The sequence below is a fragment of the Lasiodiplodia theobromae genome, assembly GCF_012971845.1.
Source record: "Lasiodiplodia theobromae strain AM2As chromosome Unknown scaffold_15, whole genome shotgun sequence".
NCBI lineage: Eukaryota > Fungi > Ascomycota > Dothideomycetes > Botryosphaeriales > Botryosphaeriaceae > Lasiodiplodia > Lasiodiplodia theobromae.
Genome location: NW_023336355.1, coordinates 687,041 through 703,842, shown reverse-complemented (window position 1 = coordinate 703,842; position 16,802 = coordinate 687,041). Strand labels below are relative to the sequence as shown.

The 16,802-nt window shown below is 51.3% G+C and overlaps 3 protein-coding genes across 3 annotated transcripts; 2 read left to right on the top strand and 1 right to left on the bottom strand.

Annotated features, from left to right (window-relative positions):
- Positions 1-229: 229 nt before the first annotated feature.
- LTHEOB_5564 (uncharacterized protein) lies at positions 230-4,002 on the bottom strand (the record flags this gene model as incomplete). Its single annotated transcript, XM_035514723.1, has 3 exons — positions 230-1,972; positions 2,860-3,014; positions 3,075-4,002. The coding sequence occupies 3 exons, from the start codon at positions 4,000-4,002 to the stop codon at positions 230-232; spliced, it is 2,826 nt and encodes a 941-aa protein (XP_035373854.1).
- A 7,871-nt stretch (positions 4,003-11,873) lies between these two features.
- Positions 11,874-13,147, top strand: LTHEOB_5563 (Cyclopropane-fatty-acyl-phospholipid/mycolic acid synthase; the record flags this gene model as incomplete). The annotated part of the gene is made up of 4 exons (XM_035514722.1): positions 11,874-11,889; positions 11,963-12,350; positions 12,434-12,893; positions 12,944-13,147. The coding sequence occupies 4 exons, from the start codon at positions 11,874-11,876 to the stop codon at positions 13,145-13,147; spliced, it is 1,068 nt and encodes a 355-aa protein (XP_035373853.1).
- A 1,349-nt stretch (positions 13,148-14,496) lies between these two features.
- Positions 14,497-16,714, top strand: LTHEOB_5562 (CMGC/CDK protein kinase; the record flags this gene model as incomplete). Its single annotated transcript, XM_035514721.1, has 9 exons — positions 14,497-14,615; positions 14,669-14,750; positions 14,800-14,896; positions 14,950-15,104; positions 15,158-15,185; positions 15,238-15,451; positions 15,500-15,694; positions 15,744-16,066; positions 16,176-16,714. 9 exons carry the CDS (start codon positions 14,497-14,499, stop codon positions 16,712-16,714), a joined length of 1,752 nt encoding a protein of 583 aa, XP_035373852.1.
- Between the last annotated feature and the right edge of the window lie 88 nt (positions 16,715-16,802).

Below are 16,802 nucleotides of genomic sequence, written 5' to 3'. Positions count from 1 at the left end.
AAAATACTAACCAAGTCGGATAGTATCAGATTCATCTAGCGCTAAATTCAAAAACCAGGACAGAGAAATAAATTTACGCCAAAATCTGCCATTTCTCTATCAACACAAGTATCAAGTATCTTGTCCTCAAACGATACCCATTTCCCGCTACTTGTGGCTCCACCGAGAAAGATCCATGTGCACAGTTACAATAGAATCTCCAGAAATACTAGAAGAACGAAATCCGGACCTATCTCCCACCGTACGAAAACTTGTTCGGGTCTGGCATTTCCCAATCAGGATACTCCAGCTCCACATCCTCGATCTCGCGGCACTCACAGGCTGGGCGTGCCCAGACCATACGACCAATTATCACTTCATCCTGTACGATGACACCGACCCCGTCCTTCAATGAGTAGCCGTAATCCAGGCCAGGAATGCGATACGCCAAGGCGCTGAGAACTCCGGAGGGGCGCTTCGATAGCGCAGCGCGAAAAAGAAAAGTTTCACGGCAGCGCTGGCAAGCCACGCCAATGATTGCCCCAGTGTCACCTCCGTGAATGGTGCCGCCTCGTGCCCTAATGAAACCCAGGGGCGTATCGCCCCCCATCCGTTCCGCCTTATCTGTCAAGCTCATGTCTGAGAGCCCTATGGCCTCGGCGATCCATTTGATGCCGCTTTCCCCCTCGATTGGCCATGTCGTCTTCCTTGGGGAGTTGTAGCGCTCCAGCAGTGCGGTCTTCAGTTGTCGTCTTTTTCCACATCTTTGCAGATGGGCCAGGATCTCCTGCGTGTTCTGCCCGCACATTCTGGTGCCGAGGGTCGAGACAAAGCTGACAAGGTCAGGCCCTGTATAGTCAAGGACGATGCTAGCCAGGTGCGCGAGCATCGTGGGCTCGTCAAAAGCCAAGGACTGGAACTTGCGGGCGAATTTGATGATCCCGATCTTTTCGGCCTTCAGGGTGAGATTCGTCGGTCTAAGGACAAGTCCATTTTGAATGGGTGAAGAGGATAGCTCCTGGCCCAATCCCCAAGGACGCACATCATGGTAGCCGTGGAGTTTCATACGATGCCTAGCTTCGAACCGCGGAAGCATCAAAAGAGGGCTGTAGTCCCCAACTTCGAGGCACTGTTTGGCGATCTGTCTGCAAGCTTGGCGATCGTCCTCGTCAATACTCTCATCCAGCTCCGCTTTCACGATACCGAGCAGTGCGTAGAAGAAATCGTGCTTTTGCGTACACAGCCGCCTGCTGAGTAGGCTGAATGCGTGGCCGAACGAGGTTTCTCGCAGAGCGCCGATGCTCTTCAAAGGCCCGAGCCGCCATGCCACGAGGTTGTTATCGGTTGCCATCCTTTCGACGTTGTGAACGTTCCCTTGACGCCTCGTTTCTTCGGTCCACACTTCTGCCATCGCGCCCAGGAAAAGATCTTCAACGTCGTTGGCGATTCGGTAGTCTTCGAGCATGACCCGTACACGCTCACTGCGGACGTACTCCATTGCAGTCCAGATCCGGCGGAACCAAACGCCGTTGCAGATTTCTGTCATGCCTCGAATCCTGTCCTCGGATGCATCAGCTCGCAGGGATTGAACTGCTCTTGGTGGAACATCATGCAGATGTACGAGGGTGAAGAAAGCTTTGCTGTAAAGCTGAGGAATAGTCCTCAATATTGGTCTTTTCAGATCTTCGGTCCACTGAGGGACGCTAATGTAGTCGTGCCAGATCTCGTGGTCTTTTCCGAGAGATTTGAAGATACCATGGTATACCTTGATGGGAAGTGTGAAAGCTGAAGTTTGCGCATTGGTCGACGGGACCGTATCTCGTCCAGCATTCTGTGCCTTTGACACCTCAGAGTCCCAAACGTGGGATATAGTGATGTACTCTATCTTGGAGGAGACCAGGCACCCGAGACATCGATCGTAGATGGCTATCAGCTCTCCAGGCAAAGTAATGATGTTTGAACAGCTGTGTCTCTCCAGAGCGGTGCCATGAGGCTGTATTTTGAATGTTCGAATGAGCGAGCGGTCCTTTGTAAAAGGGTTTCTACAAATGAGGCATTGTAGAGAGTTTGGACGGTCTTCGCACCACAAAGTTTGGAGGGATGGATAGTCCATAATATCGCTTTTGTGTGTCATGCCTCCTCTTTGAAATTTGTAGATCCATTCGAAAATGGAGGGTAACTGATATGCCTCTTCGGTTGTTGCAATAATTGGTGCCTCGTTCCTTGTATTAACTACCGTTGAGACTTGTCATGCTATGACGTCAAATGGCGGACTCGAATCGAATAAATGTCGCGCTTTCTTGCATATGAAACAAGATTTTCTGGCCCCCAAGTTGTACATACAGAGGGGTATCGCAGCCGCATGCCAGCGTACGGCCCCAGGCGTGACTATGTCTCAGTCTTTAATTTTCTTTCCCCCCTTAGAAAAAATAACACATGTGTGTAGTTGAAGCTCTCATCCGGACGTGTATGTGGAAATTTTAATTCGACATTCTCGTCCGGACGATAGCTTCAGCTACCTATGACATGAGTAAAAAAACAAATTCACGCTAATATTCGGCTGCGATACCCCCTCTGTAGAGGCGTGCATCAGCTTGCGTCATTGGCTGGTAACCCCACTTTTCCTGAAAAGGTATGATTGCTGCTAAATTCCGTTGACCAAGACATTCGTGTCTTGGACTCTTAGTTAAGCGTCAGTGATGGGGAGCGGTGAGCTGAATTAACGCCCCGATTGTTCTCTCTTCCTCTATTTGTCTACACACTATTCGCCGTCCTTTCCAATACATCAACAACTTGTAATCGGAAAGCCTGCTGTAGCTTGAGATCCTCCTTCGTGTCGTTTCGAACGCTAAAATCGGCTGTGAGACACTTTAGGACTACCTGTTGATACTTGGATCCCATCTTTCCTGCGAGTTTCCTCGTTGCATGCTTGATGAGCTGCTCGCGGATGACTTCCGGATTTCGACAATATTGGAAGCGATCTTTTTGCAAGGTAATCGCCTGCTTCCACAACCCAATTTCCAGGAGAACAACACCTAGCTCCAAAGTCAGCAGCCATCCTTCAACCAGAGCTGTTGCAGAGTTCATAGTCATACCGAGAGCGTATATATCGTGGATCTTTGAAAAGCTCACCACAGGCGTTCCTTGCCGTTCCGGGTGCCGGTAGACGTTAGTTTCAACGCAATCATCGCCAGGACTTTCCGACCAATTGAGACCGAATTCTGGCCGGCTGAACTCAAATCCCAGCACGAAGGGCTGGCCAAAATTGATCCCCGAGGCGCTCTCATACTCTTCGGCTTCCCTCTCCAGGTTTCGTGGGAAGAAGAGGATGTTGTCGCTCCTGAAGCTTTCGTGAACCCATTTAACCAGCTGCAGCTGAGAGATGCAGTTCGCCAGAGCGTGTGCCAACTTGAACCGCTCCTCGAGGCCCGGCTGGACATCCTTGGCGTCCATGAGCTTGAACAGGCTGATTGGCTCGATGATGGCCCGGTTGGGAATTTCAAAGACGAAGGCGACGCTCTGCCGCGCGGGGAATTGGCTCCAGCCGATGCAGCGGGGAATGCAGAAGCCAATATCCTTGGGTTGATTAAGCAGCTGCGCGAGACCGTCGACCCGAGATTTGGTTCTTCGTTCTACTCTGCCTTCGCTGTCGAAATTGCACTGACGTCGCTCCTGGAGGTATTTACGTCCGGAGTGCTCGATGAAGGACAACCGGTCTTCTATCGGGATGGCTGCGCGCAGAGATTGATTCCATGAGTCCGGAAGCTCGAATGAGGTTTGTTCCGGTTGCGTGGCAATCTTTGTTAGCTGCAGGCTTTGGAGTCTTGCAGCGTTGTTGATGCCCAGTTCAATAGAGCTCTGATCTTCCTGTAGACGTTTTAAATGCTGCGCGGTATTAATGCCGAGGTCGGATCCGAGGCATAGAAACTTGATATATTCGTGTATGTCATTTTTGAGTGCCGAGAACTCATTCAAACTCTTTTCAAGACGTTTCTTGTCTGACAACGACCAGCGTAGTATCATAAAGGAAGTTTTGGGGAGGGAAAGCCAGCTTGGGGATGGAGTTCGAGAGGAATCCTGGGAAGATCTGATGGAGAGCGAGCGAGAGGGGCGTGTCGGAGGGAGACCTTGTTCTCGTGCGCTGTTATGCTTCTCCAGGAGTTCACATGTTTCCTTTAGCATGTGTGCGGCATGACCAAGAGACACTCTGATTTCATCCTGCTCATCCTCGCTGAAGCTCTGAAAGAGTGAAAGCCCTCCATATATTGGTGTAGGGGCGAAAAGAAGTTGTTTCAGCATGAGCGTGCGCGTGTTCTCGCTGCGCACTTTGTTTGAAAGCCGGCCAACATCCTGAACATGGCATGAGCGTCGCGACTCACTCGATCATCCCTGCGAAGACAATTGAGTAAGGAAAGGATACTGACATCGTTGAAAGATTTTGCATCTTGAATGAGCTGGGTTGTACGCTCCCCCAATTTCAGGAGTGCATCGCAAATGGCTACGGTGAGACCTATGATGTCTGCCATAGGTGAAAACGACGAAGGGGTTTCAATAGTAAGAACCGTCAAAGGGAATTTGTATGGGTTTCCGGGTTGCTCAAAGTTGCAAAGAATTTTGTGGTGAGACGTCGGAACAGGTTCATCGAAATCTGTAGGCGAAGGTTACTCAAAAGAGGGGCTCAGCCTCGCATGAATGTGCAGGGTAGTAGCTGACATGCATCTAGCCCATAATAGCCGCGCGATGCGTCAATACATTTGCCGCGGTATTCCGATTGTAACATTACATATTGCCGGCTGAATGTGCGCGCCACCACAGCCTTGCCAGAAACTCAACGCTCGACCTGTTCTGTAGCGTTGCGAAACACCATGTCATGGCTGTTCGTTGGACCAGCAGGTATCTCGAGGTGCGTTGATGTTGATCTTCAGGAGTATAGGTTCGAACTGACGGGTACTACTGTAGAGCGCGGATGCGACCTACTCGATCCCGGTGTCAAGCGTTGCTGGCTTATCACCAGTTGTCGTATCGCAAAGTCGGACACTACGAGAGCTTCTAGGCGCTCTAGGAAAATCGGGATTGCAGCCATTCACACTCTCGGAGCTCGAATATGACGGCGCTCTCGGGGAAGGAATATCGTACAAAGTGACGCGCCATGTTGGAAGGCGTGATGGAAAAATCTACGCAGTAAAGGAGATCAAGCTCCCAGTGGGCTTGCAACCTCTCCAGCGCCATATTGCATGTGTTCTGAGGGATGTCGAGGTACGCTCTTGGTAAACTTTGCGGTGGGCAGATCTAATCAAAACAAATATTTAGGTCATGTCACGGCTTGCAACTCATACTAACATAATGGGTATATATGGATGGGGCTGGAACTCACAGCGCGGAGGCTCTATCCCTTTCCTGGTTACAGAATATGCAGAGTTTGGAACACTCAGGCAATTCCTTTCCTCGAAGGAAAACTCCGTTTATGACAAGCTTGTCCTATGCCGGGATGTCGCTCAAGCCCTTCAGGCATTACACGGAACCAGTATTGCCCACGGAGACTTAAAGCTGGATAACGTCTTGGTCACTCCCGCGGAACTGAATCCGGAACGATCCTGTAAAGTTTCCGCCCGAGTCTCCGATTTTGGTCACGCTCTCACTATTCCGATTCCTGGTGGGGAGGTGAAGAGCAACCGGAAGTATGGTGGTACGCTAGCGTACAACCCACCAGAAGTCCTCCGTCCGACAGCTGTAGATGAGGGTCAGCATGATTTCAAAAAATGTGACATATGGTCCTTTGGGTTGTTGTGCTGGGAAGCGCTCGATGGCGGTCGCTACTATCACAAGAATAAAAAGGTGCAGACAACCTCTTTGGGCCATCAAAGAACGAGCTTCGGCTCTACTGGAAGCAGCAGAGCGGAATCGAGCTCAAGTCTTTCCGCTACTGTTGTGCCAAGCCAAACTACAGGGACAATCATGAAGCAATACCTATATTTGGTAGCACCTTATCTGGCCGATATCGCATGCGAAGAGCTGAGGGAAGAATTTGGAAGACAGCTCACACAGGGTGAACTCGACAAGCTGTGCATTATCATACAATCATGCCTTCAAGTAGAGGTGAAACGTAGAGCAGGTGAGGTGACGGATCTTCCACTACTCTTGAAGCACCACAGGTCTGTATCATCCAAATACTTCATATCACTCAAGAACATTGAAACACTTACGCACAGTAGACCCGAGCCTGCCGATTACTTCCTCGGTGAAGCTGAAAAATCTCCGGTTGACGCATGGTCATTTGATGTACGTTATCCACATCACCTCTTTACATGGCATCTTTCTAACATTTGGAAGATTTTCAAATCAACTCATTCGATCCCACAAGAAGCGAAAGCTCAGCTGTTGGAAGAAAACATAACAGCCGCAATGGGATGGGGCCGCTCGAACACTTCTGCTAGGGCGGCATTTCAGGCAGCATTGGCGTGCATTGAGAGATTTGGAACACCTGAAAATCTCCCAGAAGCTTGTCGCTACCTCTCTGTCAGTGCTTCGAAGGGGTTTCCATTAGGAAATGACATCTTTGTCTGTCTCCAAGCATTATTCGAAAGTATTTCACCAGATACATTCGGCGGTGAGCCCCGGAACATACCCAATTGGGACTTCTCAAGGTTCGTAAGAATGGGCTTCGGGAAGAAGACTACCAATACCCTGCCAGCTGAGATTTTGTCTCAGATACCCATGACGGGACAGCTTTTGAGCAAGACGATGATGAAGAAGTCATCATCCACGGTCCTCTCGTCGAATGGGGAAACTTTACTTCAATTGGCCTTCAAACTGGGCCGCCAAGGTCTTGCCAAGTGGCTACTTGAACAACAGAACTCCCCCTGGAGCTTTGATCAGGCTGGCTGCGGCCCAATGCACTGGCTGTTCATGTTTACAGAAGAAGAGATGAAGCAAATCACGGAGGCCTTGACGCATAGCGAGGATGCGGAGAGCCATATGCAAAGACACCTCAATGCGCTTTCTACAACTGAAGAGCTATTGGATCCCCAATTGCCGGTTTGCCTTTTTGGTACCCCGCTCGCGTTTGCTACCGCAAGCGGGTCGCGAAGCATGATTACTTATCTTCTTGGACTTGGAGCCGATCCACTGCTCGGCCGGAAATATCCCCGTCAGGCGGAGCTCACTCAAGCCTTTCCTCTAACCGGATTGCGCTTAGAAAACTCAGCATTGCATATTGCATGCAGGTATCATAACTTCAAGGCACTCAAGCTGTACATTCTTCAAGCTTTGGCAAAGGAGCCCCCAAAAGAGGGGGACAATTTGCAAAAGGTTTTACTTCAATTCTGTACGGGCGCGTACAGCAGTGCAACAAGAACGGAAAGATTGATGTACCACGGTCACAATGCAAGAAAAGCAGCAAAAGAGACAGCAAGCTTCCTGCTAATGCTGTGCGAGGAGTCCGAACCGAATGGTCTTTACATCTATCGTTTTCTCCACCCGGCCATCTTACGTGGAGATCTCGACACCGCATACGGGATCCTAAATGCCGTTCAAGACTCAGGTAACATGCGCGGCCGGTCATACTTACAACCTCAGGAACGTCGCATGCTTATTTTCCACTGCACCCAGGAGGCATGCACCGGAAATCATCATCCTGAAGTGGCGCAACAGATGTTGGATTTTGCCATCAAAGCTGGAAGCGACATCAACTGCATTGAGTTCGGCTTGAAAACTCAAAGACCAATAAATCTGGCCATACGACATCGTAAAAAACCTGTCTTCGATTGGTTTGTGTCACATGGTGCCGACTTAAACGTTCCGGATCAACATGGTGTCCTTCCAATACACCATATGATATCCAACAATTTCTTCAGCACTTATGATGTCGCTGAAATTGTCGGACTCGGTGTCTCTACAAGGCTTCGAAATGATCAAGGGCTCAACTCTTTGGGTTTCGCCATCGAAAATGGGCAAGCCAACGTTCTGAGGGAACTGATCCGCTGCGAGAGAGAATCCGGACTTGATCCATGTTATCGGAATTTACTCATAGCCGCCACGAAACACTTGATCACTACCGAAACCAGTCAGTCCAGGAAAGAGAAAAATGGCCCCAATGCCGATAGTATTGCTGTTATTCTTGACGAAGCAGACAAAGTCCACGAAGTGCTGACCGAGTCTATGCGATACGCACTCTCACAAGCAAGCCTGTATGGTTGGACAGGTGTTGTCAGAATTCTTCTGGAACACGGGTGCCCTCTGCTTCCGGAAGTTGGATCGATTCGCCCTCCATTGTTCGTCGCAGCAATCCACGGCCATATTGAAGTAGTCCGAGCTCTTCTGGATGCCGGTGCTGATCCAAACTACCGTCCTATCTCTGCGCGTAATGATTGGCTAACTCTAATGCTTGAAAGAGATATCCGGGATCTCTCAAGGGTGTATAAATGTGCAGAATTTCTTGTCGAAAAAGGAGCGGATGTTGAATTCTACCATTTGGAGCTCGCGGTACAGAAACCGAGGCCTCCCAACTGGCAGGATTTGGCACGGCTTCTGCTTGAGAAAGGCGTTGATCCCACACGAGAAAGAGGCACGTGGATATCAGATGCTTTGGAGCTGAAGCGCTATGATCTAGACTTGGTCACGTTCGTTGTGAGATCAGGCGCCTTGGTCCCCACGATTTCAGAGCACAGCAATGAGACACTGCAACTTCTCGCCCGTCGACCACCTCCCGGTTACCAGGACCGCGCCGAAATACTCCAGCCTTTGCAATCCCTGACCAAATTCGTCCTTAGCCGGGAATGGAAGATTTTCAGAATTGACGAAAACGGTAATACACCTTTGCAGAATGCATTGGAGTACGGGAATATGACTGTTTTCTCTGTTCTGCTCGGAGAACACCACAAGTTTGGACATGTGAATCTGCAATCAGCCATCTCGAACACCTCGTTATCGATTCTGCTTCTTCAGAAAAGGATTCGCGAAAACCAAGACAGAAAAAGAGACGAAATCTTGAATTGGGCGCTGTTGCGATCCTGCTGGTTGCAGTGCGTGGACCTTGAATACTGGACCTACGTTGTTGAATTTCTCAAACTGGGAATTATGGGTCCCACGCAAAAAATACGTTGGCGGATGGCGGAGGTTTTCGGAGAGGAAAGAGCACGCAGATTTCTCCGGTGGGCTCTGAATCCGCGCTACTACCTCAAGAGCGAGGTTGCAGAGATCCTTGCTTTGTTCTTTGGAACCAGCGACATGTGTCCCCCGCATATCAGGTTGCCCCGCAAAGATGACTATCTGGCTGAAATTGTGGGGCAGCTCTCTTTGGATAAAGAAGAGGCAGAGCGGGTTGCGGTTTTCCAGGAGATGCACGGCTACGCCCCGAAGCGCATCCGAGATCTGTACTTCGAGGAAGGACGGGCAAGAGGCAGTGAGCCGGACAGGAACATGGTCATATTCGTGGCGATTGACTACGGCAGGAATCCTCCGCCTCTGAACCAGATTTCGATTCTTTTTGAGGATGAAGTAGCAAAAGATGCTACATTGGAAAACTTGCAGCTGTTGGGCTCCTTCCACGCAGACAGAAACGGGTCCAGACAACCCCCGACGCAAAGTTATCACGTAAACTGGGTGCCAGGATCAATTTCTGGAGATAGCGATGACTCGTCTCGATACAGGGCCATTACATCGTTCTTCTACAGCCTTCCTTCTTGGAAAAGGAATTTGATGTTTCGTATATGGCAGAGGTGGGATGGCTCACCAAACTACATCGTTCATGACTGGAGACACGACTGTGAAACGGCGGAGGGGCAGCGGCTGATCCGAGGAGTCGGAGTACCTCCACAGTAGGTTACAGAATACTCAAGTCTTACTGTTCCATGCTACGCCATTTGTACGTACGCAGTTGATACATAAATCTGGGCATACGTGCGGATCTTGAATTTGTACGTGTTGTACCGGATAGCAGATCCAACTATTATAATAAGTAGTGTGACGTTTATCATTATAAGTTTCGGTTAGTTCAATATTTCTGTGCTTTTTCAGAATCTATGCACATTTAGTGTTTATTCGTTTAGATTTCTCTTCTACTTGTCGTCGTTTTGCTCGGCGAATAGAAAGGCTTGATTGCTGGTCCGTGCTGAGTCATGATGTTAGTCCACGGTTCAAACTTTTCCTAGGCCCACCCGAACCCAGGTTCAAGAGACAACGTCCGGCAGTCCAAAAAATATTAGGAAGGAGGGCAAGCTTTGTGGAATGGAAACCAGACTGCATCGTAAACCAAAGAGATCTCACCCAAAGTCACATGCCCACTCCTCGAGACTTTATGATAAAAATTGACTTCCCCTCCTAGACCATGATATTTCGTACAGTCGCCATTCTTCCACTCGCCATCGGATGGAAGTGAGTGGTGCTGTATACCCAGAGTATGCTTGAGGGGCAAAAATAAAGTGTTAACGCCTCCGTGAGTGCCGAACTTGGAGCTCCTGTAGATCAAAACTGGATTGTAGTAATCTAAAGTTGCATAGACAAATAAAAGAGCAAAAAAAGAAGATTTGGAACCTCTGAGAGGCTCAAGCGCAGACGCTTGGCGGTACTGGGAATCGAACCCAGATTGGCACGGAACTAATAGCGAATCTTGGACCATCTTAGATGGCGTTGTTGACCACAACGTGCTGTGCTACCATTACACCATACCACCGTGATGGTTGTATTGAAGTTTGGGATTTGCAGGATGAATATAAAACTTGTAGGATCAATTTTGAGGCCGTGGGGGGCATCCGGACTTCAAACAGGAATACCGACATTTCCCGACATTTTCCCGGGTAAAGAAGGCTGCAGAATCGTTCTCAGCACCCTAAATATGGGGGGAAAGTACTGGGAGAGCTCCGATGAAGCTGGAGGAACTCGGAGGCTCCTGTAGTGCTCGATGGAAACGAGGAATGGGTGAAAAGTTTATACTTCGACTTTGAAAGAATTTCTTGGCGGCAAGGACATTCCTAGTATTTTAAGCACACCGCTCCTATTCTGGGGACTGCGAACCAAGTTTAAACTGGGTTTGTTACCATGGAACATGGTCCGGGTAGCCATAGAAGCACGCGCAAGCCGTTCGTATGACAAGCAGGCTAAGTAGAAAGCCAACAACGATTTACAACGGGTTTCAACGACGTAGGCATAGAGAGGGTGGGTGGAGCTATGAAGATACAGAAGGTGGAAGCGGGGAAATGCAAGGTTTATCAATGGTTGGGTGCGGGCTGATCAGCGTTGTCACAAGACCGGCCACTGACAACATCACAACGTCCCGATCGCTGCAACACACCTCCCAAAGTTTCCATTCATTCATTCTCGTTTCCATCGACCCTACTTTTCGATGTCTAGGATAATGGTCATCAGAGCATTGTTGACTGAGCACCACGCTTGCGCTACTCTGCCCTATCGCTATTGCTACAGGACCGTCTCAGAACGTTTAAAGCTGCACTTCACGACCGAGTCACTGGAGAGGATCACTGACACATGAGAAATGAAGCTCTACTGTGTGCGTTTTGTAAAGTCTATCACTGTAGAATCTACCACTGTGGATGCGCAACTCCACAGTACAGCTCCGACTTTGTAATTTTCTTGATTTCATTTTCATTTTCAAAAAGCCAACCTTATTTCTTTTTCGGTGCTGCATACGAACATCGGCTGTCAACGACCTGAGTCGTTGGCTGCAGCCTGAGACCGTTTTCAAAGTCTATGACATCATGACAAAACTAGCCAAAAATGCACAGTCAACATCCAAAACAATCTAGTGTCACAACCACGCTGCTGGGAACCGCATTCACAATGCTGCGGCTCAAACCCCTCTGCAAGCGCCCGTCAACAACATTTGCTAATTTGTACCTTTCGCACCGCCAAGTTGATTGCTGAACGGCCCAGCTTTCACCATGAACTCCGCTTACGGTAGGACAAACTCCACTCTTCCCTATGTGCCCCTTCACTACAACCCAACAATGCGCTGACGTGGCCACACCAGAATACATCTTCAATGGCGACTATCTCAACACGCTGCTGGACGGCGGGTACCTGCCGCAGGCGGTGATCCGGATTGGGATCCGGCAGCAGCTGAAGCAGCGGCTAGCCGAGATCGCGTCCACGACGCTCGAGGCGGCGTATTCACGCAAGATGGAGTACGTGTCGCTGCTACGCATGCGGCCCATCGCCGTCGAGACGGCGGCCGCCAACGAGCAGCACTACGAGGTCGGCACCGGCGTGCTGAGTGCCTGTCTCGGTCCCCGCATGAAGTACTCTTGCTGCTTGTACCCGAAGGGCGGCGAGACGCTGGCGCAGGCTGAGATGGCCATGCTCAAGTTGTACGTCGAAAGAGCTCAGCTGAAGGATGGGATGAGCATTCTCGATCTCGGGTACGTACTTGATTTCATTACTCCGCGACTACGGTGAAAGATGTGGCCGAGATCGTGTTCTGATGTGATTTATTGTCGTGAAGCTGCGGCTGGGGATCTGCGTCGCTGTTCTTTGCCGAAATATTCCCCAACAGCTCTATTACGGCTTTCTCCAACTCTCGCACCCAGAAAGAGTACATTGACTCCTGCGCCAAGGAGAAGGGTTTGACGAACCTGACAGTCATCACCGGAGATGTGGTGGACTATGACTTTGAGCCCTCACAGTTTGACCGCGTGGTTTCCATTGAGCTGTTCGAGCACATGAAGAACTACGAGCTCTTGATGGCCAAGGTGGCTTACGCCCTCAAGCCGGGCGGGAAACTGTTTGTGCATATATTTGCGCACAAAAGCACGCCGTACGACTTTGAGAGTGGTTGGATGACGGAGCATTTCTTCACCGGCGGAACCATGCCGAGCACAGATCTGCTTCACTACTTCCAAAGGGATCTTTACCTGCAGGAACAGTGGTGGGTCAATGGCAAGCATTATGCGAAGACATGCGAGGTGAGAAACAGGAGAGGAATTGTACATTCGGCATGCTGACCGCAAAACAGGACTGGCTATCGAAGATGACCGCTCACAAGAAAGAAATCTGGCCCCATTTGAAAGCGACGTACGGGAAAGAGAGTACCACGACATGGTACAACCGGTGGCAGATTTTCTACATGGCTTGCGCAGAACTATTCGCGTATGAGAATGGGGAGACATGGGGCGTTTCCCACTATCTGTTTGAGAAGCCAACCGATCGGGTTGCGTGAATGGTAGCCTCGAGGGGCATTCGTGACCGCAACGGCGTTGAAGAATGTACTAGAAGCCGTGTAGAGCATTTTGGGAATGACTTTCAGAATCTGTGTCGAGCTTGATGATATAGCTTCAACTTGTATGAACTTGAGGTCCTGGGCCGTAGTGGGAAAGCAACAATGTACTGTGTTCAAGCTTCAACAGATGAAGAAGCCTTAAACTTTTCCGAAGATTGCTCACCGACAGTAGCCAAGAAAATAATGCTGGTGTATGCGTCCAACAAGCCGTACACATCCGAGGTCACCTCAGCTCACACCAATCTCCCCGGCAAGACAGGAATTTCACCGTGCCATGGACCATTGCGCAGAACACCCGATCCAATCCTGGCAGCCTGGTTTTCGAGATGTAAAGTCCATGGTGCGTGTCTGGCTTGATTGAATGTCGGGTGCATTTCCCATTATGAAAGGATATCAAAATCTCAGGGCTGCGCTTGAATCTCTCAACGCGTGCTTCTCTTGTCTCAGCCTGCCACAAATGCATATGTACAAGACACAGTGCCCGGGCGCCATTCCATTGTCGAAAGTTCTATTGTTTTGGTACATTCCCTTTCTCCGGACATGCGCGTTCAGTGGTCCCACGGATGCTTCCAGCCCATGAGCGCAGCGCCGTCCTTCTTCGCGCGGTACATCAACTACAGCTCCGGTCAGCATCGGATATAGTAACGGAGTCACATGGGCGTACGAAGAACCACATGCTGGCGCCGAGGCCGGTCGCGAAGAAGCGGTAGAGCGGGCGAACAGGGTGGACGTGGATGGGGTGGCCGCCGTGGCCGCGAGCACCGGTAGGGCCAGCCATTGTTCGGAGTATCTGTCGCGGAAAGAGTCAGCCGGGCGGCCGGAGGTGGGCGGAGGCGAATGCGCGTACCGAGCGAGGGCTGGTGGTGGAGGATGTGGAGTACGGATGTGCAGCTGTCAAGCACTGGAGGGCGCGAGGTTGCGGGCAGCACGGGCTAGCGGCGGGCGGGAGAGTCAGGCAGGCTTGGCGATCTGCAGCGATAGGAACAGAATCTCGCCCTGCACTGGACAACGCGTACCTTGCGACCCTTCGCCCGTCTGTTCAAGCCGCGCCGCACGGTGACGCCAGCGCGAGAAATCGCATCGCCGTGCCGCCTCCAGTCACCCGCCGTCCGAACGCGCATGGCAACTACCCCGCCGACCACCTTGTCTCCAGCCGCCGCCGCGCGCCGTCTACATGTCGCGACGACATAGGCCGATCGAGCTTCTACTCCACGCCGACGACTGAATCTCCAGACGCAAATCAACCCCGCGTCGCTCCGGCGATATTCCAATCTCGCAACGCGCCCACCATGGCGCAAACAGCTCCATCTTCCGCGCCCGCAACGGGCCTCGCCCACCGAAAGTTCCATGGCTGCTCTAGTATCCGCGAATATGAGATCATGGGCAAGCTCGGTGAGGGCACTTTTGGGTAGGTCTCCGCCCCGGCACCTCTAGCTGCAGTCCGCGCTGACGACAACAAAGTGAAGTTCACAAGGCACGATCACGCCGCACTGGAACCATCTTTGCCCTCAAGAAGATCCTCATGCACAATGAAAAGGACGGCGTGAGTACCGTGAGTTCCTGAAGTGGCGCCCGATCCTGACCGACCCTAGTTTCCCATAACTGCGCTTCGCGAGATCAAGTTGCTGAAGCTGCTCTGCCACCCAAACGTCCTCAAGTTGGAAGAAATGGCTGTTGAACGGACGAGGGGTACGTATGGAATACTCTACTGGCTCTACTGGCTGGGTCTGACTGGGCCATAGGCGAAGGAAGGAAACGCGCGATTCTGTACATGGTCACCCCTTACATGGACCACGATCTCTCCGGCCTCCTTGACAACCCCGACGTCCGCATGACCGAGCCTCAGATCAAATGCTACATGCTACAACTATTGGAGGGGCTGAGGTATCTGCATGATGTATGGTTATCCGGATGGCGCAAAACTTACGGCTGCTAACCCTTGCCTTCTAGAACCATATCTTGCATCGTGATATGAAGGGTCAGTTAAAGACAGTCCCCATACCATTTCACTCCGTACTAACGCAGTATAGCTGCCAATTTGTTGATTAACAACAAGGGCATCCTGCAAATCGCAGATTTCGGTCTCGCTCGTCATTACGATGAACCGGTACCCAAGCCTGGAAAAGGCGGTGGGGAGGCCCAGAGAGACTATACTGCGCTTGTCGTCACTCGCTGGTATCGTCCTCCGGAACTGCTACTCAACCTTCGTCGGTACACCACTGCGATCGACATGTGGGGTGCAGGGTGAGCCACTCAGTCTTGTCTTGGTGAACTAGACTAACTTCCACGAAGCTGTGTTTTCGGTGAAATGTTCAAACGAAAGCCCATTCTCGCTGGAAACAGCGACCTCAACCAAACTCAGATCATCTTCGATTTGGTCGGCTCTCCCACAGAGGACAACATGCCAGGATGGAGCCAATTGCCCGGTTGCGACGGAGTGAAACAATTTGCCCCGCGAAGGGGCAACCTTCCTCATGTTTTCCGAGAGTGCGTGAAAACCCTGCTTGGAAATAAGCTTTTGCTGACCGAGTACCAGGCAAGGATCCTTGGCGATTTCGCTTCTGCAAGAACTTCTCAAATTGGATTGGAGGAAGCGGATCAATGCGATCGACGCCCTTCAGCACCCGTATTTCAAGGAACACCCGAAGCCTGCACGACCTGAAGATCTCCCGCGCTTTGCAGATTCGCACGAACTAGACCGCCGCACTGCTCGTGGCAAACAACAAGCCCTCCCGCCTGCGCCTGCGGGTGGCACCGTCGGCATGGGCCCTCACCCGAACGGCGATTGGCCCGGCGGCCCGCCACCACATGGAGGATACATGAACGGAGACCGCTATCCGCGTGACCGAGGACCACCGGGTGCGATCCCCCCAGGACCTCCACGTCCGTATGATGGACGTGGGCCATATGATCAGCGAGGTCCTCCTCGCCGTCAGCCATGGGAAGCTGAAGCACATCGTCATACCAGCCTACCTTATGCCGGCCCACCAGGCTCGCGCCTTCCTCCGCCGCCTCCTGAAGGTAGCAGACACCCGCTGCCACACCCACCCACGAACAGAGCCTACGTCACTGGTGGGGCTCGCCCACCTAGACCGCCGCCAAACGTCGACACGTACATACCAAGCTACTCCGACGGTGGTCGGCGTGGCTCAAACGACAGAGACAGAGATGACCGCAGTTCTCGAGACAGGAGTAGACCCCCATCAAGAGATGACCGAAGAGGATATCGGGACAGACGTCCCCGTGACGATGATGCGCTTGATTACGATGAAGGAGGACGGCGTCGGACGCGCAGCAGAAGCCCTGGAAGCGATGCTTACGATCGCCGCGATCGCGACAGGGATCGCGACCGGAGAGAGCGAGAAAGGGATATTTACAGGCGATGAATTTCCAGCGGGTGTTGTTCAAACTGGCATTTCGGGGTTATCGGAGTCGCACGACATGGCGCTAGGACAACACGTCCCGACGGGCGTTGATGATTTCATATTCTTCAGGTCGGATGCATAGCGCGGCGCATGGGAGGGCCAAACAGCTTCTATACAAAAGTCGCAGCCGACGTAATACCCCCAATTTGTAGCAGTAACCACAGTTGATG